General features: G+C 43.5%; 1 protein-coding gene across 2 annotated transcripts in view; it reads left to right on the top strand.

The window, feature by feature from the left end:
- Positions 1-25,735, top strand: part of LOC110522516 (phospholipase B1, membrane-associated) — a 42,975-nt gene extending 17,240 nt beyond the window's left edge. For both annotated transcript variants that reach the window (XM_021600962.3, XM_021600961.3), the window contains exons 21-42: positions 669-749; positions 889-954; positions 1,196-1,302; positions 1,973-2,054; positions 2,176-2,280; positions 2,415-2,510; positions 5,286-5,357; positions 5,568-5,645; positions 6,524-6,584; positions 9,425-9,483; positions 9,635-9,702; positions 10,091-10,134; positions 10,645-10,747; positions 10,945-10,996; positions 12,903-12,983; positions 13,099-13,164; positions 13,258-13,352; positions 18,527-18,608; positions 20,672-20,776; positions 20,911-21,006; positions 24,865-24,939; positions 25,160-25,735. In XM_021600962.3, the coding sequence (XP_021456637.2) occupies positions 669-749; positions 889-954; positions 1,196-1,302; positions 1,973-2,054; positions 2,176-2,280; positions 2,415-2,510; positions 5,286-5,357; positions 5,568-5,645; positions 6,524-6,584; positions 9,425-9,483; positions 9,635-9,702; positions 10,091-10,134; positions 10,645-10,747; positions 10,945-10,996; positions 12,903-12,983; positions 13,099-13,164; positions 13,258-13,352; positions 18,527-18,608; positions 20,672-20,776; positions 20,911-21,006; positions 24,865-24,939; positions 25,160-25,426 (1,941 nt within the window). In that variant the 3' untranslated portion in view covers positions 25,427-25,735. The remainder of the gene's footprint in view (positions 1-668; positions 750-888; positions 955-1,195; positions 1,303-1,972; positions 2,055-2,175; positions 2,281-2,414; positions 2,511-5,285; positions 5,358-5,567; positions 5,646-6,523; positions 6,585-9,424; positions 9,484-9,634; positions 9,703-10,090; positions 10,135-10,644; positions 10,748-10,944; positions 10,997-12,902; positions 12,984-13,098; positions 13,165-13,257; positions 13,353-18,526; positions 18,609-20,671; positions 20,777-20,910; positions 21,007-24,864; positions 24,940-25,159) is intronic.
- Positions 25,736-27,587: the final 1,852 nt, after the last annotated feature.

Genomic DNA, 27,587 nt, shown 5'->3' with positions numbered 1-27,587 from the left:
CGCGCTAGCCAAGGTTGCCAGGTGCACGGTGTAGCCTCCGACACATTGGTGCGGCTGACTTCCGGGTTGGATGCGCGCTGTGTTAAGAAGCAGTACGGCTGGTTGGGTTGTGTATCGGAGGACGCATGACATTCAGCCTTCGTCTCTCCCGAGCCCGTACGGGAGTTGTAGCAATGAGACAAGATAGTAGCTACTACAACAATTGGATACCACGAAATTGGGGAGAAAAGGGGTAAAAATATATATATATTTTTTTTATAGTATCGATAGCAAAAGTAAAAGTATAAATATATTTTCTTGTTTTTTAAATTTATGGATAGCCAGGGGTACATTGCAACACTCAAACATGATTTACAAACAATGCATTTGTGTTTCGTGAGTCTGCCAGATCAGAGGTAGTTGGGATGACCACGTGTTCTCTTGATGTGAATTGGACTATTGTAATGAGTAATTTTGGGTGTCAGGCAAAATGTATAGAGTAAAAAGTACATTATTTTCATTAGGAATGTAGTGAAATAAAAGTTAAAAAAATAAATAGTCAAGTACAGATACCCCAAAAAACGACTTAAGTAGTACTTTAAAGTATTTGTACTTAACACCACTGTCTACCACACATAGATTGATATGATACACAAGTTCATATTATCTGAACATGTCCCCTTACACAGCTTGTTAATTTCCAAGAAGACTGGAAAGTGATCACTTTGTTCATTGGAGGCAATGACATGTGTGACTACTGCCACAGCTCTGTGAGTACCAATACGATGTGTATACGTTACAATAAAATGCGACACCATTCTATATCGTGACCTTCTCTAACAACTCTGTCTGCAGTGATACTGTAATGTTCCATTGCTCTGACTGTCACTACCTGTTATTGCCCCACAGCTGTTTTATTCCACTGAGAACTATGTGCGACACATTCGTGAGTCTCTGGATTACCTTCATAAACAGGTAGGAGCTGAAGGCGTGTCACAGTTTTCTCTTAATTTGTCCCTTTTCCACCTTCTTGCATTTACAGATCAGATCAGATAGCACAAGCTTTCCTCTGTTTTCAATTACTTTTTTCAATTTGAAAAACATTCTCTCTCTCTCTCTCTCTCTCTCTCTCTCTCTCTCTCTCTCTCTCTCTCTGTCTCTCTCTTTCTCTCGGTCTCTCTCCTTCTCTCGGTCTCTCTCCTTCTCCCCCTCAAAGGTCCCTAGAGCCCTGGTCAATCTGGTGGAGCCACTCTACATCCCCGTCCTGAGACAGATGCACACAGACTTAAATGCAGATCTCAAGTGCCCTACCTGGCTTGTCAAGTAAGTGTCTGTCCCTGCAGGTGTAGAATCTAACTAGAGCATTTGCTGGAAGGAGTTTTCACCATTGTAAAATCCATGATGGGGAATGTGCAAGTGCACACTTTGAATCTAGATGCAGCCTATCTATAATCCTCCTCATCAAGCCACCACTTTCATATGTTTGCCATATGCAGGGAAATGTGCCAATGTGCCGTCTCTGAAATAACACCTGATCTCTGAAATGAAGATCAATAACACCTGATCTCTGAAATGAAGATCAATAACACCTGATCTCTGAAATGAAGATCAATAACACCTGATCTCTGAAATGAAGATCAATAACACCTGATCTCTGAAATGAAGATCAATAACACCTGATCTCTGAAATTAAGATCAATAACACCTGATCTCTGAAATGAAGATCAATAACACCTGATCTCTGAAATTAAGATCAATAACACATTGATCTCTGAAATGAAGATCAATAACACATTGATCTCTGAAATGAAGATCAATAACACCTGATCTCTGAAATGAAGATCAATAACACCTGATCTCTGAAATGAAGATCAATAACACATTGATCTCTGAAATGAAGATCAATAACACATTGATCTCTGAAATGAAGATCAATAACACCTGATCTCTGAAATGAAGATCAATAACACCTGATCTTGTATCTCTCCTTCAGTATTCTGTGTCCCTGTGTCATCTCGCCAAAGGAGGGTTCTGAAGCACTTCGTCAACTCAATGGTCTAAACAGAGATTATCAGGTATGGCAAAGACTAATTCTGCAGTGCATGTGGGACCACAATATTATACTTGACTCTATGGTAAATACTATAGTGCGTGATGATGAATTACCAATAACAAAAACAAACTAACCTCTTTCAGCGTGGACTGCATGAGCTTGTGGAGTCAGGACGGTACGACACTCATAACAACTTCACGGTGGTCCTGCAGCCTTTCCTACGAGACATCATCGTTCCCCAGACAGAGGTTAGGCACACTGCATTGTCACTCCTCTTAACTGTGAATCAACAATAGGTTAACTGATCAATCTGTGTGATTCCAATGCCCTTTCATGGTGCCACACACATACACTCAAACTGTCCCCTCTGTCTCACCCACAGAATGGACGTCCAGACCGTACTTACTTCAGTCCTGACTGCTTCCATCTCAGTCAGAAGACCCATACTCTGATAGCCCGCGCTCTCTGGAATAACATGGTGAGACTCAATAACACTATCACAATGTATCCATCTATAAATTATATAGAGCCTGACATGTCATCAATATATGTGACATGTCATATATGTACAGTGTGTATGTATGTATGTATGTATGTATGTGTGTGTGTGTGTGTGTGTGTATGTATGTGTGTGTGTGTGTGTGTGTGTGTGTGTGTGTGTGTGTGTGTGTGTGTGTGTGTGTGTGTGTGTGTGTGTGTGTGTGTGTGTGTATATACACTGCTCAAAATAAAGGGAACACTTAAACAACACAATGTAACTTCAAGTCAATCACACTTCTGTGAAATCAAACTGTCCACTTAGGAAGCAACACTGATTGACAATAAATTTCACATGCTGTTGTGCAAATGGAATAGACAACAGGTGGAAATTAAGACCACCCCCAATAAAGGAGTGGTTTTGCAGGTGGGGACCACAGACCACTTCTCAGTTCCTATGCTTCCTGGCTGATGTTTTGGTCACTTTTGAATGCTTTCACTCTACTGGTAGCATGAGACGGAGTCTACAACCCACACAAGTGGCTCAGGTAGTGCAGCTCATCCAGGATGGCACATCAATGCGAGCTGTGGCAAGAAGGTTTGCTGTGTCTGTCAGCGTAGTGTCCAGAGCATGGAGGCGCTACCAGGAGACAGGCCAGTACATCAGGAGATGTGGAGGAGGCCGTAGGAGGGCAACAACCCAGCAGCAGGACCGCTACCTCCGCCTTTGTGCAAGGAGGAGCAGGAGTAGCACTGCTAGAGCCCGGCAAAATGACCTCCAACAGGCCACAAATGTGCATGTGTCTGCTCAAACGGTCAGAAACAGACTCCATGATGGTGGTATGAGGGCCCGACGTCCACAGGTGGGGGTTGTGCTTACAGCCCAACACCGTGCAGGACGTTTGGCATTTGCCAGAGAACACCAAGATTGGCAAATTCGCCACTGGCGCCCTGTGCTCTTCCCAGATGAAAGCAGGTTCACACTGAGCACATGTGACAGACGTGACAGAGTCTGGAGACGCCTGCAACATCCTCCAGCATGACCGGTTTGGCGGTGGGTCAGTCATGGTGTGGGGTAGCATTTCTTTGGGGGGCCGCACAGCCCTCCATGTGCTCGCCAGAGGTAGCCTGACTGCCATTCGGTACCGAGATGAGATCCTCAGACCTCTTGTGAGACCATATGCTGGTGTGGTTCCTCCAATTGGAAGACAATGCTAGACCTCATGTGGCTGGAGTGTGTCAGCAGTTCCTGTAAGAGGAAGGCATTGATGCTATGGACTGGCCCGCCCGTTCCCCAGACCTGAATCCAATTGAGCACATCTGGGACATCATGTCTCGCTCCATCCACCAACGCCACGTTGCACCACAGACTGTCCAGGAGTTGGTGGATGCTTTAGTCCAGGTCTGGGAGGAGATCCCTCAGGAGACCATCCGCCACCTCATCGGGAGCATGCCCAGGCGTTGTAGGGAGGTCATACAGGCACGTGCAGGCCACACACACTACTGAGCCTCATTTTGACTTGTTTTAAGGACATTACATCAAAGTTGGATCAGCCTGTAGTGTGGTTTTCCACTTTAATTTTGAGTGTGACTCCATATCCAGACCTCCATGGGTTGATAAATTTGATTTCCATTGATAATTTTTGTGTGGTTTTGTTGTCAGCACATTCAACTATGTAAAGAAAAACGTATTTAATAAGAATATTTCATTCATTCAGACCCTAGGATGTGTTATTTTAGTGTTCCCTTTATTTTTTTGAGCAGTGTATATATATATATATATATATATATATACCATTCAAAAGTATGGGGTCACTTAGAAATGTCCTTGTTTAGAAGGCCAGCATCCCGAAGTCGCCTCTTCACTGTTGATGTTGAGACTAGTGTTTTGCGGGTACTATTTAATGAAGCTGTCAGTTGAGGACTTGTGAGGTGTCTGTTTCTCAAACTAGACACTCTAATGTACTTGTGCACTTGCTCAGTTGTGCACCGGGGCCTCCCACTCCTCTTTCTATTCTGGTTAAAGCCAGTTTTGCGCTGTTCTTTGAAGGAAGTAGTACACAGCGTTGTACGAGATCTTCAGTTTCTTGGCAATTTCTCGAATGGAAAAGCCTTCATTTCTCAGAACAAGAATAGACTGACGAGTTTCAGAAGAAAGTTATTTGTTTTGGGCCATTTTGAGCCTGAAATCAAACCCACACATGCTGATGCTCCAGATACTCAACTAGTCTAAAGAAGGCCAATTTTATTTCTTCTTTAAACAGAACAACAGTTTTCAGCTGTGCTAACATAATTGCAAAATAGTTTTCTAATGATCAATTAGCCTTTTAAAATTATAAACTTGGATTAACTAACACAATGTGCTATTGAAACACAGGAGTGATGGTTGCTGATAATGGGCCTCTGTTCTCCTATGTAGATATTCCATGAGAAATCCGCCGTTTCCAGCTACAATAGTTATTTACAACATTAACAATGTCTACACTGTATTTCTGATCAATTTGATGTTATTTTAATGGACAAAAAATGTGCTTTTCTTTCAAAAACAAGGACATTTCTAAGTGATCCCAAACTTTTGAACGGTAGTATATATACTGTGTATATATACTGTATAAATGGCTCTGACTGTTACTACCCAAAGCAGAATACTGTGTTTTGTCATTGAGGGACACACATTACATATTCAGTTGATCCAGGATATCATAGCATCACCCCAGTTCTTTTGAATTTACTGAGATGTTAGTAAATCATTCTCCTTGCTCTTGTGTTCCCTTAGCTGGAGCCTCTGGGCAAGAAGACTGTCAAACTGTACTTTGATGATGGTATCCCTGTGAAATGCCCCTCTAAGGTACAGTCTTATGGCTCCACATGTTTACAATTGTAGCAACTACAGAAGTACTGTGTTGTCTACACATCACTTCATGCCATTAACTGACTATATTTCGGTCACTCTTTTACAGAGAAGAGTGCGATAAGAACATAAGCCAGTTAATGAATATAAAGTGTTGATAGTACTATATGTTTAGCTTATGCAAATGTATCTCTGTCTTCCCCCAAGATCTCACCATTCGTGCGGACCTATGTCAACAGCAATTACACCTATGAGGAACCCGCCCCAACACCTCCACCAATCACGGTAGGCCACCCACCCAGGTTCAAATCTTTGTGACTTCTAGTAAAACATGTGTTGATAAGGTAGACCAGGCTAATACTTGTGATAATGGATAATGACAGCTGTTATTAAATAACTGTGTTCATCATTAATTTAGGTATGGTTGCATTGAACTGTGTTCATCATTAATTTAGGTATGGTGGCATTGAACTGTGTTCATCATTAATTTAGGTATGGTGGCATTGATCTGTGTTCATCATTAATTTAGGTATGGTGGCATTGAACTGTGTTCATCATTAATTTAGGTATGGTGGCATTGAACTGTGTTCATCATTAATTTAGGTATGGTGGCATTGAACTGTGTTCATCATTAATTTAGGTATGGTGGCATTGATCTGTGTTCATCATTAATTTAGGTATGGTGGCATTGAACTGTGTTCATCATTAATTTAGGTATGGTGGCATTGAACTGTGTTCATCATTCATTTAGGTATGGTGGCATTGAACTGTGTTCATCATTAATTTAGGTATGGTGGCATTGATCTGTGTTCATCATTCATTTAGGTATGGTGGCATTGAACTGTGTTCATCATTAATTTAGGTATGGTGGCATTGATCTGTGTTCATCATTAATTTAGGTATGGTGGCATTGAACTGTGTTCATCATTAATTTAGGTATGGTGGCATTGATCTGTGTTCATCATTAATTTAGGTATGGTGGCATTGATCTGTGTTCATCATTAATTTAGGTATGGTGGCATTGATGAATGAAATGTGTTAAAATACTGTCTCACTTTGATCTGTCTCCCTGTCTCTGTCTGTCTGTCTGTCTGTCTGTCTGTCTGTCTGTCTGTCTGTCTGTCTGTCTGTCTGTCTGTCTGTCTGTCTGTCGTCTCTCCCAGAGCTGGGGAAGTGACTTCTCTTGTGTGGTCTTGGCTCCATCCACCTCTGTGCCTACATCAGGTGAGAGTGAGTGTGTTAAGAGATGACAAGGTTTCATAAGAGGAAGTGCATAGCTAAGGGAAGGACAATGACCTGGTTGCATACATTTGTCCACCCCCTTACCAGACCAATCAGATCAAATTGTATTGGTCACATACACGTGTTTAGCAGATGTTATTGCGGGTTTAGTGAAATGCTTGTGTTTCTAGCTCCGACAGTGCAGTAATACAGTTGAAGTCGGAAGTTTACATACACTTACTGTAGGTTGGAGTCATTAAAACTCGTTTTTCAACCACTCCACAAGTTTCTTGTTAACAAACTATAGTTTTGGCAAGTCGGTTAGGACATCTACTTTGTGCATGACACAAGTAATTTTGCCAATAACTGTTTACAGACAGATTATTTCACTTATAATTCACTGTATCACAATTCCAGTGGGTCAGAAGTTTACATACTCTTAAGTTGACTGTGCCTTTAAACAACTTGGAAAATTCCAGAAAATGATGTCATGGCTTTAGAAGCTTCTGATAGGCAATTTAAATCATTTGAGTCAATTGGAGGTGTACCTGTGGATGTATTTCAAGGCTTACCTTCAAACTCAGTGCCTCTTGTCTTGACATCATGGGAAAATCAAAAGAAATCAGCCAAGAAAGACCTCAGAAAAAATGTTTGTAGACCTCCACAAGTCTGGTTCATCCTTGGTAGCAATTTCCAAATGCCTGAAGGTACCACGTTCATCTGTACAAACGATAGTACGCAAGTATAAACACCATGGGACCACACAGCCATCATACCGCTCAGGAAGGAGACTCGTTCTGTCTCCTAGAGATGAATGTACTTTGGTGTGAAAAGTGCAAATCAATCCCAGAACAACAGCAAAGGACCTTGTGAAGATGCTGGAGGAAACAGGTACAAAAGTATCTATATCCACAGTAAAACGAGTCCTATGTTGACATACCCTGAAAGGCCACTCAGCAAGGAAGAAGCCACTGCTCCAAAACCGTCATTAAAAAGCCAGACTATGGTTTGCAACTGCACATGGGGACAAAGATCATACTTTTTTGGAGAAATGTCCTCTGGTCAGATGAAACAAAAATAGAACTGTTTGGCCATAGTGACCATCATTTTGTTTGAAGGAAAAAGGGGGACTCTTGGAAGCTGAAGAACACCATCCCAACCATGAAGTACGGGGTGGCAGCATCATGTTGTGGTGGTGCTTTGCTGCAGGAGGGATTGGTGCACAAAATAGATGGCATCATGAGGATCAGTCAGGAAGTTAAAGCTTGGTCGCAAATGATTCTTCCAAATGGACAATGACCCCAAGCATACTTCCAAAGTTGTGGCAAAATGGCTTAAGGACAACAAAGTCAAGGCATTGGAGTGGCCATCACAAAGCCCTGACCTCAATCCTGTAGAAGATTTGTGGGCAGAACTGAAAAAGCGTGTGTGAGCAAGGAGGCCTACAAACCAGACTCAGTTACACCAGCTCTGCCAGGAGGAATGGTCCAAAATTCACCCAACTTATTGTGGGAAGCTTGTGGAAGGCTACCTGGAACGTTTGACCCAAGTTAAATAATTTAAAGGCAATGCTACCAAATACTATTTGAGTGTATGTAAACTTCTGACCCACTGGGAATGTGATGAAAGATATAAAAGCTGAAATAAATCATTCTCTCTGCTATTATTCTGACATTTCACATTCTTAAAATAAAGTGGTGATCCTAACTGACCTAAAACAGGGAGTTTTTACTTTGATTAAATGTCAGGAATTGTGGGAGAACTGAGTTTAAATGTATTTGGCGAAGGTGTATATAAACTTCCGACTTCAACTGTATGTAACAAGCAATATCTAACAATTTCACAACATATACCCAATACACACAGAGTAAAGGAATGTTATTGAGAATATATAAATATATGGACGAGCAATGTCATAGCGGCATAGACTAAGATACATTAGAATAGTATAGAATACAGTATATACACATGAGATGAGTAGTGCAAGATATGTAAACATTATTACAGTGACTAGTGTTCTGCTTTTTAAAGTGACCAGTGATTTCAAGTCTATGAAAAAGACAGCAGCCTCTATACATAGACACTACATGTCTGAGATAAGTGTCCAATCACACTACAAGTCTGAGATGGGTGTCCAATCACACTACATGTCTGAGATGGGTGTCCAATCACACTACATGTCTGAGATAAGTGTCCAATCACACTACATGACTGAGATAAGTGTCCAATCACACTACATGTCTGAGATGGGTGTCCAATCACACTACATGTCTGAGATGGGTGTCCAATCACACTACATGTCTGAGATAAGTGTCCAATAACACTACATGTCTGAGATAAGTGTCCAATCACACTACATGTCTGAGATGGGTGTCCAATCACACTACATGTCTGAGATGGGTGTCCAATCACACTACATGTCTGAGATGGGTGTCCAATCACACTACATGTCTGAGATAAGTGTCCAATCACACTACATGTCTGAGATGGGTGTCCAATCACGCTACATGTCTGAGATAAGTGTCCAATCACACTACATGTCTGAGATGGGTGTCCAATCACACTACATGTCTGAGATGGGTGTCCAATCACACTACATGTCTGAGATGGGTGTCCAATCACACTACATGTCTGAGATAAGTGTCCAATCACACTACATGTCTGAGATAAGTGTCCAATCACACTACATGTCTGAGATAAGTGTCCAATCACACTACATGTCTGAGATAGGTGTCAAAACCCAACAAATGATAGCAGTGTATGATAACTATGTTGTAACATTATGGACTATGGGAAGTGGAGTGTATTTGTGTTTATTGATCAATTCGTGCCTCTGTCCCCAGTTCATAAGCTGCGACCAGGAGACATCAAGGTGGTGGCAGCACTGGGAGACTCAAACACGGTAAGTGTGTGTATGCATGTGCCTGCATCCGTGCATGTGTGCGTGTAGAACAAAACTTGCCTGTCAGACTTTTATATTATCCTTTGTGCTGAGAGGACATATTCTTTACATGGTGGGTTGTTCATGTGCTTTTGTTGTCATCTGTTTGCAGGCAGCTGTTGGAGCCAAGGCAAAGAATGTGTTGCAGCTCAACACGCAGTACAAAGGAGTGTCATGGAGGTACAGTGTATTTGGAAAGTATTCAGACCCCTTGACTTTTTCCAAATGTTGTTACGTTACAGGCATATTCTAAAATTAATTAAATAGTTTTTCCCCCTCATAGATCTACACACATAAATTCCCATAATGACAATGCAAAAACAGGTCTTTAGACATTTTGGCAAATATATTAAAAATAAAACAGAAAAAACTTATTTACATAAGTATTCAGACCATTTGCTATGAGACTCAAAGTACTGTACATACATTCTGTAATAAATCATGCACCAACACAGTCCAAATGCACAGCATACATGTTATGGACCACTTGCAGAGCACATTGATACTGCCAGATTGTTTGAACACTGGTCAACAGGGAAATGGACTAAATGTGTGTGTATTTCTGCAGCATCGGAGGAGATCAGGCCTTGGACACTGTCACCACACTACCAAGTGAGTCACTATTTTCTCTTGTCTCTCTCATCCTATTGGCTCATCTTATCTGCCCATTACAATTATCCAAATGAGCCATAACTTCACATATGACTATTTCTGTAACATTGTTGGAGAAAGGCTGCAATGAATACATGGGAGGTTGGTGGCACCTTAATTGGGGAGAACGGGCTCATGTTAATGACTGGGGCGGAATTAGTGGAATGGTATCAAATACATGTTTTTGCTCTGTTCTGGACATTATTAAGAGCTGTTCTCCCCTCAGCAACCTCCTGTGAATACCCAGTGCAAATGATTTTGTAGATTTTCAGCATTTACAGATACATCCACAAGATGGCAGTCTCATATGATCTCATGACATTCCTCTGGAGTGCAGCCTCCTTGCATAGAGGAAACATGGTTCATCCAGCTGGCAGCGCTCTCTCTGTAATAAAGCTAAAATGGACCATTTGATAATGAAACGTCTGCTTATTTTCCAGCTCTAGTTTTTTTCTTCTCTCTCTCTCTCAGACATCCTGAAGAAATTCAACCCTTCCCTCTATGGCTTCTCCAAGGGTCAGGGCTTCCTGCAGAATAGTGGCTTCAACATGGCGGTGCCTGGAGCCAAGGCCTTGTGAGTAGAGAGATAAGATTAGACCTCTCTGTGCCCTCATCCACTCACTGTCCTCTTTTTCCAGTAACCCTATTTCCAATCCTCTTTTTTTTTTAAGTATCATCACCTCCCCATCAGTTTCTCCTGTCCTGTCTTCTCATTTGAACAAAGGCATAATAAACACTATGTTTTAACAAACTTTTATTTTTCTCTTCTAGTGAGATCCCAGCCCAAGTCCAAGCTCTCATCAAGGCCATGAAAGATGACGAGGTGAGACTGGTCTATGCCCCATTGGCACCTATCCCTACATAGTGCACTACTTTTGACCAGAGCTCTATGGGCCCTGGTCAAAAGTAGTGCACTACATACAGTGCCTTGCGAAAGTATTCGGCCCCCTTGAACTTTGCGACCTTTTGCCACATTTCAGGCTTCAAACATAAAGATATAAAACTGTATTTTTTTGTGAAGAATCAACAACAAGTGGGACACAATCATGAAGTGGAACGACATTTATTGTATATTTCAAACTTTTTTAACAAATCAAAAACTGAAAAATTGGGCGTGCAAAATTATTCAGCCCCTTTACTTTCAGTGCAGCAAACTCTCTCCAGAAGTTCAGTGAGGATCTCTGAATGATCCAATGTTGACCTAAATTACTAATGATGATAAATACAATCCACCTGTGTGTAATCAAGTCTCCGTATAAATGCACCTGCACTGTGATAGTCTCAGAGGTCCGTTAAAAGCGCAGAGAGCATCATGAAGAACAAGGAACACACCAGGCAGGTCCGAGATACTGTTGTGAAGAAGTTTAAAGCCGGATTTAGATACAAAAATATTTCCCAAGCTTTAAACATCCCAAGGAGCACTGTGCAAGCGATAATATTGAAATGGAAAGAGTATCAGACCACTGCAAATTTACCAAGACCTGGCCGTCCCTCTAAACTTTCAGCTCATACAAGGAGAAAATTGATCAGAGATGCAGCCAAGAGGCCCATGATCACTCTGGATGAACTGCAGAGATCTACAGCTGAGGTGGGAGACTCTGTCTATAGGACAACAATCAGTCGTATATTGCACAAATCTGGCCTTTATGGAAGAGTGGCAAGAAGAAAGCCATTTCTTAAAGATATCCATAAAAAGTGTTGTTTAAAGTTTGCCACAAGCCACCTGGGAGACACACCAAACATGTGGAAGAAGGTGCTCTGGTCAGATGAAACCAAAATTGAACTTTTTGGCAACAATGCAAAACGTTATGTTTGGCGTAAAAGCAACACAGCTCACCACACTGAACACACCATCCCCACTGTCAAACATGGTGGTGGCAGCATCATGGTTTGGGCCTGCTTTTCTTCAGCAGGGACAGGGAAGATGGTTAAAATTGATGGGAAGATGGATGGAGCCAAATACAGGACCATTCTGGAAGAAAACCTGATGGAGTCTGCAAAAGACCTGAGACTGGGACGGAGATTTGTCTTCCAACAAGACAATGATCCAAAACATAAAGCAAAATCTACAATGGAATGGTTAAAAAATAAACATATCCAGGTGTTAGAATGGCCAAGTCAAAGTCCAGACCTGAATCCAATCGAGAATCTGTGGAAAGAACTGAAAACTGCTGTCCACAAATGCTCTCCATCCAACCTCACTGAGCTCGAGCTGTTTTGCAAGGAGGAATGGGAAAAAATGTCAGTCTCTCGATGTGCAAAACTGATAGAGACATACCCCAAGCGACTTACAGCTGTAATCGCAGCAAAAGGTGGCGCTACAAAGTATTTACTTAAGGGGGCTGAATAATTTTGCACGCCCAATCTTTCAGTTTTTGATTTGTTAAAAAAGTTTGAAATATCCAATAAATGTCGTTCCACTTCATGATTGTGTCCCACTTGTTGTTGATTCTTCACAAAAAAATACAGTTTTATATCTTTATGTTTGAAGCCTGAAATGTGGCAAAAGGTCGCAAAGTTCAAGGGGGCCGAATACTTTCGCAAGGCACTGTAGGGGACAGGGTGCCGTTTGGGATGCTAGCCTCTTCCATGACTCTATCACTGTGTTGAATAGTTATACTGGACTCAGTTTCTAAGGATAATGACATATTGTTGTATTATGAGTGTATGATCATCTATAGCTACAGTATGTCTCTCTTGTCATTGTCTCCCTCTTTACACGCACACAGAAGGTGCATTTTGAACATGATTGGAAGCTAGTGACCTTATTCGTTGGCGCCAGAGATCTTTGTGATTATTGCATGGACCAGGTATGTATTCTTATCTTAAAGTCAAACATACAGTGGACAATTATTATAGTTTTAATAGTGGTAGTGTCCAAAAATAGTGTTTAAAAAAGTGTTATTTATGCTCTACTTTACACAGAACAACCTTACACCCAAGAACTACAGTGAGAATCTGATGTTGAGCTTGGACATGCTGTACAAAGAGGTTAGTGATGGAAGGCTTGGTGTTCAGAATCATTTTCAGAATTTTAAGATCTTAAGCCAAATATCATGCCATCTCCATCCATCTCTCTCTAAGGTACCGAGGGTAATGGTCAATGTTGTCGAGGTTCTGGAGATGGATCCATTGAGGAGAGTGACTAAGGATGCTCTGGTCTGCACCCTTATGCAGAGGTTTGTATGAAAACTCCCCATTTTCCTACGAAGACGGTAGCTACACCCACTGTTGTCATGTACTGTCATGTTGTCTTGTCTCTGTCCTTTCCCTTCACCCTGTCTCCCTCTGCTGGTCGTGTTAGGTTACCTTTTCTCCCCCGCTTTCCCCCAGCTGTCCCTTGTCTCCTCTAACTACCCATTCACCCCGTTCCCCACCTGTTCCCTTTTTCCCTCTGATTAGGTCCCTATATCTCTCTCTGTTTCTGCTCCTGTCCTTGTCGGATTCTTGTTTGTTTGTGTCATTCATGCCTGAACCAGACTGCCGTCATGTTTGCTGTAACCTTGTCCTGTCCTGTCGGAATCTGCCGGTCCATCTGAGCCTACCTATGTTTGGTAATTAAAGAAGCTCTGTTTAAGTTGATTCGCTTTTGGGTCCTCATTCACGCACCGTAACAGAAGAATCCGACCAAGAATGGACCCAGCGACTTCGGATCCTCTCCACTCAGCCGTCGAGATCCAGGGAGCGATGCTAGGCAGACACAAGCAGGAATTGTCTGCTGCTCGACATGCCGTTGAGACCCTGGCCACCCAAGTCTCCAACCTCACAGAACAGGTTCACCATCTCCGCCTCGATCCACCGGCCACTTCCAGGGCTTTCGAATCTCCGGAGCCCAGAATCAATAACCCGCCGTGTTACTCTGGGGAGCCCACTGAATGCCGCTCGTTCCTCACCCAGTGTGATATTGTGTTTTCTCTCCAGCCCAACACTTACTCCAGGAGCACTGCTCGTGTCGCCTACGTCATATCTCTCCTTATTGGACGGGCTCGTGAGTGGGGCACGGCAATCTGGGAGGCAAGGGCTGAGTGTACTAACCAGTATCAAGACTTTAAGGAGGAGATGATACGGGTTTTTGATCGATCTGTTTTTGGGGAGGAGGCTTCCAGGGCCCTGTCTTCCCTATGTCAAGGCAATCGATCCATAACAGACTACTCTATTGAGTTTCGCACTCTTGCTGTCTCCAGTGGCTGGAACGAGCCGGCCTTGCTCGCTCGTCTTCTGGAGGGTTTCCGCGCAGAGGTAAAGGATGAGATTCTCTCCCGGGAGGTTCCTTCCAGCGTGGATTCCTTGATTGAACTCGCTATTCGCATTGAGCGACGGGTTGATCTTCGTCACCGAGCTCGTGGAAAGGAGCTCGCGCTCTCCGTCGCCTCCCTCTCCGCATCACTACCATCTTCCTCTGCCGGCTCGGGTGCTGAGCCCATGCAGCTGGGAGGTATCCGCATCTCGACTAAGGAGAGGGAACGGAGAATCACCAACCGCCTCTGTCTCTATTGCGGTGCCGCTGGTCATTTTGTCACTTCATGTCCAGTAAAAGGCCAGAGCTCGTCAGTAAGCGGAGGGCTACTGGTGAGCGCTACTACTCCTGTCTCTCCTTCAAGATCCTGCACTACCTTGTCGGTCCATCTACGCTGGACCGGTTCGTCAGCTTCCTGCAGTGCCTTAAAAGACTCTGGGGCGGAGGGCTGTTTTATGGACGAGACCTGGGCTCGGGAACATGACATTCCTCTCAGACAGTTAAAGGAGCCCACGGCCTTGTTCGCCCTGGATGGTAGTCCTCTCCCCAGGATTCAGCGTGAGACGCTACCTTTAACCCTCACTGTTTCTGGTAATCATAGTGAAACCATTTCTTTTTTAATTTTTCGTTCACCTTTTACACCTGTTGTTTTGGGCCATCCCTGGCTAGTTTGTCATAATCCTTCCATTAATTGGTCTAGTAATTCTATCCTCTCCTGGAACGTCTCTTGTCATGTGAAATGTTTAATGTCTGCTATCCCTCCTGTTTCCTCTGTCTCTTCTTCACAGGAGGAGCCTGGTGATTTGACAGGGGTGCCGGAGGAATATCACGATCTGCGCACGGTGTTCAGTCGGTCCAGGGCCACCTCTCTTCCTCCACACCGGTCGTATGATTGTAGTATTGATCTCCTTCCGGGAACCACCCCCCCCCGGGGTAGACTATACTCTCTGTCGGCTCCCGAACGTAAGGCTCTCGAGGATTATTTGTCTGTAGCTCTTGACGCCGGTACCATAGTCCCCTCCTCCTCTCCCGCCGGAGCGGGGTTTTTTTTTTGTCAAGAAGAAGGACGGGTCTCTGCGCCCCTGCATAGATTATCGAGGGCTGAATGACATAACAGTGAAGAATCGTTATCCGCTTCCTCTTATGTCTTCAGCCTTCGAGATCCTGCAGGGAGCCAGGTTTTTCACTAAGTTGGACCTTCGTAACGCTTACCATCTCGTGCGCATCAGGGAGGGGGACGAGTGGAAGACGGCGTTTAACACTCCGTTAGGGCACTTTGAATACCGGGTTCTTCCTTTCGGCCTCGCTAACGCTCCAGCTGTCTTTCAGGCATTAGTCAATGATGTCCTGAGAGACATGCTGAACATCTTTGTTTTCGTTTACCTTGACGATATCCTGATTTTTTCACCGTCACTCCAGATTCATGTTCAGCACGTTCGACGTGTCCTCCAGCGCCTTTTAGAGAATTGTCTTTTTGTGAAGGCTGAGAAGTGCACTTTTCATGCCTCCTCCGTCACATTTCTCGGTTCTGTTATTTCCGCTGAAGGCATTAAGATGGACCCCGCTAAGGTCCAAGCTGTCATTGATTGGCCCGTCCCTAAGTCACGCGTCGAGCTGCAGCGCTTTCTCGGCTTCGCAAACTTCTATCGTCGTTTCATCCGTAATTTCGGTCAGGTGGCAGCTCCTCTCACAGCCCTTACTTCTGTCAAGACGTGCTTTAAGTGGTCCGTTTCCGCCCAGGGAGCTTTTGATCTCCTCAAGAATCGTTTTACATCCGCTCCTATCCTTGTTACACCTGACGTCTCTAGACAGTTCGTTGTCGAGGTTGACGCGTCAGAGGTGGGAGTGGGAGCCATCCTTTCTCAGCGCTCCCTCTCTGACGACAAGGTCCACCCTTGCGCGTATTTTTCTCATCGCCTGTCGCCGTCGGAACGTAACTATGATGTGGGTAACCGCGAACTGCTCGCCATCCGGTTAGCCCTAGGCGAATGGCGACAGTGGTTGGAGGGGGCGACCGTTCCTTTTGTCGTTTGGACTGACCATAGGAACCTTGAGTACATCCGTTCTGCCAAACGACTTAATGCGCGTCAGGCGCGTTGGGCGCTGTTTTTCGCTCGTTTCGAGTTCGTGATTTCTTATCGTCCGGGCTCTAAGAACACCAAGCCTGATGCTTTGTCTCGTCTCTTCAGTTCTTCAGTAGCCTCCACTGACCCCGAGGGGATTCTCCCTGAGGGGCGTGTTGTCGGGTTGACTGTCTGGGGAATTGAGAGGCAGGTAAAGCAAGCACTCACTCAAACTCCGTCGCCGCGCGCTTGTCCTAGGAACCTTCTTTTCGTTCCCGTTCCTACTCGTCTGGCCGTTCTTCAGTGGGCTCACTCTGCCAAGTTAGCCGGCCACCCTGGCGTTCGGGGTACGCTTGCTTCCATTCGCCAGCGTTTCTGGTGGCCCACCCGGGAGCATGACACGCGTCGTTTCGTGGCTGCTTGTTCGGTCTGCGCGCAGACTAAGTCCGGTAACTCTCCTCCTGCCGGCCGTCTCAGGCCGCTTCCTATTCCCTCTCGACCGTGGTCTCACATCGCCTTAGATTTTGTCACCGGACTGCCTTCGTCAGCGGGGAAGACTGTTATTCTTACGGTTGTCGATAGGTTCTCTAAGGCGGCTCATTTCATTCCCCTTGCTAAGCTTCCTTCTGCTAAAGAGACGGCACAAATCATCATCGAGAATGTTTTCAGAATTCATGGCCTTCCGTCAGACGTCGTTTCGGACAGAGGTCCGCAATTCACGTCTCAATTTTGGAGGGAGTTTTGCCGTTTGATTGGGGCTTCCGTCAGTCTCTCTTCCGGCTTTCACCCCCAGTCTAACGGTCAAGCAGAACGGGCCAATCAGACTATTGGTCGCATCTTACGCAGTCTTTCTTTTCGCAACCCTGCGTCTTGGTCAGAACAGCTCCCCTGGGCAGAATACGCCCACAACTCGCTTCCTTCGTCTGCGACCGGGCTATCTCCTTTTCAGAGTAGCCTCGGGTACCAGCCTCCGTTGTTCTCATCTCAGTTCGCCGAGTCCAGCGTCCCCTCCGCTCAGGCTTTTGTCCAACGTTGCGAGCGCACCTGGAAGAGGGTCAGGTCTGCACTTTGCCGTTATAGGGCGCAGACTGTGAGAGCTGCTAATAAGCGTAGAACGAAGAGCCCTAGATATTGTCGCGGTCAGAGAGTTTGGCTCTCCACTCAGAACCTTCCCCTTAAGACGGCTTCTCGCAAGTTGACCCCGCGGTTCATTGGTCCATTCCGTATCTCTCAGGTCATTAATCCTGTCGCAGTGCGACTTCTTCTTCCGCGATATCTTCGTCGCGTCCACCCGGTCTTCCATGTCTCCTGTGTTAAGCCCGTTCTTCGCGCCCCCGCTCGTCTCCCCCCCCCCCCCCCCCATCCTTGTCGAGGGCGCACCTATCTACAGGGTCCGTAAGATCTTGGACATGCGTCCTCGGGGCCGTGGTCATCAGTACCTAGTTGACTGGGAGGGGTACGGTCCTGAGGAGAGGAGTTGGGTTCCCTCTCGGGACGTGCTGGACCGTGCGCTGATTGATGATTTCCTCCGTTGCCGCCAGGTTTCCTCCTCGAGTGCGCCAGGAGGCGCTCGGTGAGTGGGGGGGTACTGTCATGTACTGTCATGTTGTCTTGTCTCTGTCCTTTCCCTTCACCCTGTCTCCCTCTGCTGGTCGTGTTAGGTTACCTTTTCTCCCCCGCTTTCCCCCAGCTGTCCCTTGTCTCCTCTAACTACCCATTCACCCCGTTCCCCACCTGTTCCCTTTTTCCCTCTGATTAGGTCCCTATATCTCTCTCTGTTTCTGCTCCTGTCCTTGTCGGATTCTTGTTTGTTTGTGTCATTCATGCCTGAACCAGACTGCCGTCATGTTTGCTGTAACCTTGTCCTGTCCTGTCGGAATCTGCCGGTCCATCTGAGCCTACCTATGTTTGGTAATTAAAGAAGCTCTGTTTAAGTTGATTCGCTTTTGGGTCCTCATTCACGCACCGTAACAACTGTATCATATGCCTGTAGAATATGTATATTCACAGCGTTAGTGAATGTTTTCCGTTCAAGTGTCTTTGTTATGCACAGAAATGCTTGCCCCTGCTTTTTCAACCCTGAAGAGAACTCTCCTGAGCTTACAGAGGTCAATCGGATCAACCAGGAATACCAGGTAAGGGCAGAACAGGGTCTGAACACAGGAGGTTGGTGGCACCTTAATTGGGAACGACGGGCTCATTAAAAATATATATATATATATATATATTTCACCTTTATTTAACCAGGTAGGCTAGTTGAGAACAAGTTCTCATTTACAACTGCGACCTGGCCAAGATAAAGCAAAGCAGTTCGACACATACAACAACACAGAGTTACACATGGAATAAACAAACATACAGTCAATAATATAGAAGAAAAAGTCTATATACAGTGTGTGCATATGAGGTAGGATAAGGGAGGTAAGGCAATAAATAGGCCATGGTGGCGAAGTAATTACAATATAGCAATTAAACACTGGAATGGGAGATGTGCAGAAGATGTATGTGCAAGTAGAGATATTGGGGTGCAAAGGAGCAAGATAAATAAATAAATACAGTATGGGGATGAGGTAGTTGGGTGGGCTTTTAACAGATGGGCTATGTACAGGTGCAGTGATCTGTGAGATGTTCTGACAGCTGGTGCTTAAAGCTAGTGAGGGAGATATGAGTCTCCAGCTTCAGTGATTTTTGCAGTTCGTTCCAGTCATTGGCAGCAGAGAACTGGAAGGAAAGGCATCCAAAGGGGGGGTTGCCTTTGAGGGGTGACCAGTGAGATATACCTGCTGGAGGGCGTGCTACGGGTGGGTGCTGCTATGGTGACCAGCTGAGATAAGGTGGGGCTTTACCTAGCAGAGACTTGTAGATGACCTGGCCAGTGGGTTTGGCGACGAGTATGAAGCGAGGGCCAGCCAACGAGACCGTACAGGTCGCAGTGGTGGGTAGTATATGGGGCTTTGGTGACAAAACGGATGGCACTGTGATAAACTGCATCCAATTTGTTGACTAGAGTGTTGGAGGCTATTTTGTAAATGACATCGCCAAAGTCGAGGATCGGTAGGATGGTCAGTTTTACAAGGGTATGTTTGGCAGCATGAGCGAAGGATGCTTGTTGTGAAATAGGAAGCCGATTCTAGATTTAATTTTGGATTGGAGATGCTTAATTTAAGTCTGGAAGGAGAGTTTACAGTCTAACCAGACACCTAGGTATTTGTAGTTGTAGTTGTCCACAAGTCAGAACCGTTCAGAGTAGTGACGCTGGACGGGCGGGCAGGTGCAGGCAGCGATTGGTTGAAGAGCATGCATTTAGTTTTATTTGCATTTAAGAGCAGTTGGAGGCCACGTAAGGAGAGTTGCATGGTATTGAAGCTCGTCTGGAGGTTAGTTAACAAAGTGTCCAAAGAAGGGCCAGAGGTATACAGAATGGTGTCATCTGTGTAGAGGTGGATCAGAGAATCACCAGCAGCAAGAGCTACATCATTGATGTATACAGAGAAGAGAGTCGGCCTGAGAATTTAACCCTGTGGCACCCCCATAGAGACTGCCAGAAATCCGGACAACAGGCCCCCCTCCGATTTGACACACTGAACTCTATCAGAGAAGTAGTTGGTGAACCAGGCGAGGCAATCATTTGAGAAACCAAGGCTGTTGAGTCTGCCAATAAGAATGTGGTGATTGACAGAGTCGAAAGCCTTGGCCAGGTCGATGAATACGGCTGCACAGTAATGTCTCCTATTGATGCAAGCGGCAACGGTGAGAGACTTGTTTCTGGAAAGATGGATTTTTAAAAGTAGAAGCTCGTATTGTTTGGGTACAGACCTGGATAGTAAGACAGAACTGGTAATGGCTGGAGTGGAATGGTTTTTAAATTCATTCCACATGGTTTCCATGTGTTTGATGCCATTCCATTTACTCCGTTCCACCACTTATTATGAGCCGTCCTCCCCTCAGCAGCTTCAACTGGGTCTGAACTACCATTCTGAACAACTGGGATTTTAACTCTATAAGGAATTGTCATGTGTTACTGGTATGTAAGGTCTTGGCCAATGTTCCAATGTGTGGAGTAAAGTGTGTTACTCACAGATACATGAGTTCTACAGGTAAAGATACAGGCATTCAATGTGATCAGATCAATCTAGCGTAACTCTACAATACTTAACATTCTCTTTGTTCACTCTACTCTCTCTGTGCTTCTGTCCAGATGGAGACTGAGCGACTGGTCTCTGGGGGGCACTATGATGGGCGAGAGGACTTCACTGTCATCGTACAACCCTACTTCCGAAACGCCTTTGTCCCTTTCATTGGGGTGAGTGTGGTTTAACTGCACACACACACGCAAACACGTACGTGCAAGCAAAGACACACACACACACACACACACACACGCACACACACACACACACACACACACACATTGACACTGTTCTCTTGTCTCCACAGGATGGGAAGCCTGACTTGAGTTTCTTCTCGGTGGACTGTTTCCACATCAGTGAGCGAGCACACGCTGAGATGGCCATCGCTCTCTGGAACAACATGGTGAGGACAGCCACTTAGAGAGTAGTCCAGTCCCAGATCTGTTTGTGGGGGAATGCAAAAGGAGAAGGAAGTGTGCAACATTAAAAAGGGCACTTACAACAAGAAAATGAATGTACACTAATGTCAGGTATGGAACTAATCAGATTTTGTGTGATTATACAACATGAAATTCAACACTTGTTGCATTGCCAACTCCTATGGTCGTTGTCAAGACAGCACCCACAGATCTGGGACCAGGCTGCATAGAGTGCACTCTGAGACATAACTCACAACACATGAGCTATGGCCATAGTATTTCATGTTTATGTAGGTTACAACACATGAGCTATGGCCATAGTATTTCATGTTTATGTAGGTTACAACACATGAGCTATGACCATAGTATTTCATAATTATGTAGGTTACAACACATGAGCTATGACCATAGTATTTCATGTTTATGTAGGTTACAACACATGAGCTATGGCCATAGTATATCATGTTTATGTAGGTTACAACACATGAGCTATGGCCATAGTATTTCATGTTTATGTAGGTCACAACACATGAGCTATGGCCATAGTATATCATGTTTATGTAGGTTACAACACATGAGCTATGGCCATAGTATATCATGTTTATGTAGGTCACAACACATGAGCTATGGCCATAGTATATCATGTTTATGTAGGTCACAACACATGAGCTATGGCCATAGTATTTCATGTTTATGTAGGTCACAACACATGAGCTATGGCCATAGTATATCATGTTTATGTAGGTCACAACACATGAGCTATGGCCATAGTATTTCATGTTTATGTAGGTTACAACACATGAGGTATGACCATAGTATTTCATGTTTATGTAGGTTACAACACATGAGCTATGGCCATAGTATTTCGTGTTTATGTAGGTTACAACACATGAGCTATGGCCATAGTATTTCATGTTTATGTAGGTTACAACACATGAGCTATGGCCATAGTATTTCATGTTTATGTAGGTCACAACACATGAGCTATGGCCATAGTATATCATGTTTATGTAGGTTACAACACATGAGCTATGACCATAGTATTTCATGTTTATGTAGGTTACAACACATGAGCTATGGCCATAGTATTTCATGTTTATGTAGGTTACAACACATGAGCTATGACCATAGTATTTCATGTTTATGTAGGTTACAACACATGAGCTATGACCATAGTATTTCATGTTTATGTAGGTTACAACACATGAGCTATGGCCATAGTATTTCATGTTTATGTAGGTCACAACACATGAGCTATGGCCATAGTATTTCATGTTTATGTAGGTTACAACACATGAGCTATGGCCATAGTATTTCATAATTATGTAGGTTACAACACATGAGCTATGGCCATAGTATTTCATGTTTATGTAGGTTACAACACATGAGCTATGACCATAGTATTTCATAATTATGTAGGTTACAACACATGAGCTATGGCCATAGTATTTCATGTTTATGTAGGTTACAACACATGAGCTATGGCCATAGTATTTCGTGTTTATGTAGGTTACAACACATGAGCTATGGCCATAGTATTTCATGTTTATGTAGGTTACAACACATGAGCTATGGCCATAGTATTTCATGTTTATGTAGGTTACAACACATGAGCTATGGCCATAGTATTTCATGTTTATGTAGGTTACAACACATGAGCTATGGCCATAGTATTTCATGTTTATGTAGGTTACAACACATGAGCTATGGCCATAGTATTTCATGTTTATGTAGGTCACAACACATGAGCTATGGCCATAGTATTTCATGTTTATGTAGGTTACAACACATGAGCTATGGCCATAGTATTTCATGTTTATGTAGGTTACAACACATGAGCTATGGCCATAGTATATCATGTTTATGTAGGTTACAACACATGAGCTATGACCATAGTATTTCATGTTTATGTAGGTTACAACACATGAGCTATGACCATAGTATATCATGTTTATGTAGGTTACAACACATGAGCTATGGCCATAGTATATCATGTTTATGTAGGTTACAACACATGAGCTATGGCCATAGTATTTCATGTTTATGTAGGTCACAACACATGAGCTATGACCATAGTATTTCATGTTTATGTAGGTTACAACACATGAGCTATGGCCATAGTATTTCATGTTTATGTAGGTTACAACACATGAGCTATGGCCATAGTATTTCATGTTTATGTAGGTTACAACACATGAGCTATGGCCATAGTATATCATGTTTATGTAGGTTACAACACATGAGCTATGGCCATAGTATATCATGTTTATGTAGGTTACAACACATGAGGTATGGCCATAGTATTTCATAATTATGTAGGTTACAACACATGAGCTATGACCATAGTATTTCATGTTTATGTAGGTTACAACACATGAGCTATGGCCATAGTATATCATGTTTATGTAGGTTACAACACATGAGCTATGGCCATAGTATTTCATGTTTATGTAGGTCACAACACATGAGCTATGGCCATAGTATTTCATGTTTATGTAGGTCACAACACATGAGCTATGGCCATAGTATTTCATGTTTATGTAGGTTACAACACATGAGCTATGGCCATAGTATTTCATGTTTATGTAGGTTACAACACATGAGCTATGGCCATAGTATTTCATGTTTATGTAGGTCACAACACATGAGCTATGGCCATAGTATTTCATGTTTATGTAGGTTACAACACATGAGCTATGGCCATAGTATTTCATAATTATGTAGGTTACAACACATGAGCTATGGCCATAGTATTTCATGTTTATGTAGGTTACAACACATGAGCTATGACCATAGTATTTCATAATTATGTAGGTTACAACACATGAGCTATGGCCATAGTATTTCATGTTTATGTAGGTTACAACACATGAGCTATGGCCATAGTATTTCGTGTTTATGTAGGTTACAACACATGAGCTATGGCCATAGTATTTCATGTTTATGTAGGTTACAACACATGAGCTATGGCCATAGTATTTCATGTTTATGTAGGTTACAACACATGAGCTATGGCCATAGTATTTCATGTTTATGTAGGTTACAACACATGAGCTATGACCATAGTATTTCATGTTTATGTAGGTTACAACACATGAGCTATGGCCATAGTATATCATGTTTATGTAGGTTACAACACATGAGCTATGGCCATAGTATATCATGTTTATGTAGGTTACAACACATGAGCTATGGCCATAGTATTTCATGTTTATGTAGGTCACAACACATGAGCTATGGCCATAGTATTTCATGTTTATGTAGGTCACAACACATGAGCTATGGCCATAGTATTTCATGTTTATGTAGGTTACAACACATGAGCTATGGCCATAGTATTTCATGTTTATGTAGGTCACAACACATGAGCTATGGCCATAGTATTTCATGTTTATGTAGGTTACAACACATGAGGTATGGCCATAGTATTTCATGTTTATGTAGGTTACAACACATGAGCTATGGCCATAGTATTTCATAATTATGTAGGTTACAACACATGAGCTATGGCCATAGTATATCATGTTTATGTAGGTTACAACACATGAGCTATGGCCATAGTATATCATGTTTATGTAGGTTACAACACATGAGCTATGGCCATAGTATTTCATGTTTATGTAGGTCACAACACATGAGCTATGGCCATAGTATTTCATGTTTATGTAGGTTACAACACATGAGCTATGGCCATAGTATTTCATGTTTATGTAGGTTACAACACATGAGCTATGGCCATAGTATATCATGTTTATGTAGGTTACAACACATGAGCTATGGCCATAGTATTTCATGTTTATGTAGGTTTGTGGCCTGACAGCTGTAATGTTTTGTTTTTACAGTTGGAGCCGGTGGGCAGGAAGCAGGTCTACAACAACTTCACATACGACCGCACCAAAATCAACTGTCCTTTTGAGGTATGTTAACATGAACACAACCTTTATTATGGACAATTTTGGTCAGGTGTTTGCTGAAATGGCAATCAGTAAGTCAGTCTCGACAGTGCATGTGGGTTGTTGAGTGTGTTGGTTGAGCAGCAGTTATATCACCTACTGAAAGCTACTTCTTACAATGTAGCAGAACAAGATCTATTCTCATGTTAGTTTCCCTTAATCTGACATTTTCTCTCTTCTTTAGGATCAACCCTTCATCTTCACTAAGGTCAATAGCCTCCCAAGCCCACCTGTAACCCCCACCTCACCTGTCCCAAACCCTGGCACCACCACCCCAAACCCTGTGGCACAGTGTGACTCCTTCATGCCTGTGTGGGTGCCCGTGGTGCTTGGTATCACCGGCTTACTGATCGGCTGGGGAGTCACCTGGCTATTTATGTCCTGCAGAGAACGGCAGAATAAGAGGAAAATGGTAGAGGGATTGTTTGAGATGAAAGGGACTGGTTTCTAATGATATTCTGAGAGGGAGTTTGGAGATGGTCACAAAGGCTTGAATACACACGCACAAGCGCACACACACATGCATACACACACACACACACACGAGTGTATAGCACTGCATCAAACAAACATATTTTATATAAAGTATGTAATAGATGTGCTAATTGTTTTGTAAATACACACTGGTTATGGCATATTTTCTTCCTATGAATAAGGTATGATTTGTACACCTTGCATTTCCTAAGAATGTACCATATTCCTTTGTATTTAAACAATAAACATTGTTGATGAACATTCCATTCACCAACCGATAAATAAATACTTTCTTGTAGAGATTCTATTCCATAAGTCTGAGTGTGAAAATACAGTATAAAAATAATTTACGTGACATGGACAATAGCTTAGTATTAACCACAACCAATACATTTTCAGTAAATATGTCATCGGATATTTCAATTGCATCAGGTGAACCCCTACGAATTACCAGGATGAGGTCAATGTAAACCAAGCGTATTGCAATAGAAATAGGAACAAACCATTGTCATGGAGGGGGCTAGGGTGGTTATTTCATTGAGGGGACACAAGTAGTCTCACCCGTTCTTATTATACCTCAGTGGTCTCACCATTTTAATATTTGACAGAGCCACATACAAAAGGGAAAGTTATCAGTATCTGTGGTAGTGATATGAGGGTCACAATAAAAGTAATGGACTGGTTATATCACCGAATTATGTTGTTAACTTTGAATTTACTGTGTCATCAAGCAGGTCAGCTTCCATATAAGGTAAAGAAACAAGTCAAAGGCTTTGTTCGATCACATACAAATACAAAATCTAGTTAGCTGGTTTGTGGTTACAAATCTTTGCCAAAAGACAGAACCCCTGACTGAACCTAAATAAACGGTGTAGCCGTGTACTGCATTAGCATCGAATAACCCCTGCGATATGGAACTTTTCAGGGAAGTTAGGAACCAATATACACAGGCAGTTAGGAAAGCAAAGGCTAGCTTTTTCAAACAGAAATTTGCATCCTGTAGTACAAACTCCAAAAAGTTCTGGGACACTGTAAAGTCCATGGAGAATAAGAGCACCTCTTCCCAGCTGCCCACTGCACTGAGGCTAGGAAACACTGTCACCACTGATAAATCTGTGATAATTGAGAATTTCAATAAGCATTTTTCTACGGCTGGCTATGCTTTCCACCTGGCTACCCCTACCCCAGTCAGCAGCTCTGCACCCCCCACAGCAACTTGCCCAAGCCTCCCCCATTTCTCCTTCACCCAAATCCAGATAGCTGATGTTCTGAAAGAGCTGCAAAACCTGGACCCCTACAAATCAGCTGGGCTAGACAATCTGGACCTTCTCCATCTAAAATTATCCGCCGAAATTGTTGCAACCCCTATTACCAGCCTGTTCAACCTCTCTTTCATATCGTTTGAGATCCCTAAAGATTGGAAAGCTGCCGCGGTCATCCCCCTCTTCAAAGGGGGTGACACTCTAGACCCAAACTGTTACAACCCTATATCTATCCTACCCTGCCATTCTAAAGTCTTCGAAAGCCAAGTTAACAAACAGATTACCGACCATTTCGAATCCCACCATACCTTCTCCGCTATGCAATCTGGTTTCCGAGCTGGTCATGGGTGCACCTCAACACGCTCAGATCCTAAACGATATCATAGCCGCCATCGATAAAATACAATACTGTGCAGCCGTATTCATCGACCTGGCCAAGGCTTTTGACTGTCAATCACCACATTCTTTATTGGCAGACTTAACAGCCTTGGTTTCTCAAATGACTGCTTTGCCTGGTTCACCAACTACTTCTCAGATATAGTTCAGTGTGTCAAATTGGAGGGCCTTTTGTCCGGACCTCTGGCAGTCTCTACGGGGGTGCCACAGGGTTCAATTCTTGGGCCAACTCTTTTCTCTGTATACATCAATGATGTCGCTCTTACTGCTGGTGATTCTCTGATCCACCTCTACGCAGACGACACCGTTCTGTATTCTTCTGGCCCTTCTTTGGACACTGTGTTAACTAACCTCCAGACGAGCTTCAAATCCATACAACTCGCTTTCCGTGGCCTCCAACTGCTCTTAAATGCATGCTGTTCAACCGATCGCTGCCCGTTTATCATCACTACTCTGGACGGTTCTGACTTAGAATATGTG

Source organism: Oncorhynchus mykiss, chromosome 4, assembly GCF_057628025.1.
Source record: "Oncorhynchus mykiss isolate SJ-2025 chromosome 4, ASM5762802v1, whole genome shotgun sequence".
In the NCBI taxonomy this organism is placed as follows: Eukaryota; Metazoa; Chordata; class Actinopteri; order Salmoniformes; family Salmonidae; genus Oncorhynchus; species Oncorhynchus mykiss.
The sequence above is the reverse complement of the archived record's forward strand: the minus strand, read 5'-3'. Positions and strand labels throughout refer to the sequence as shown.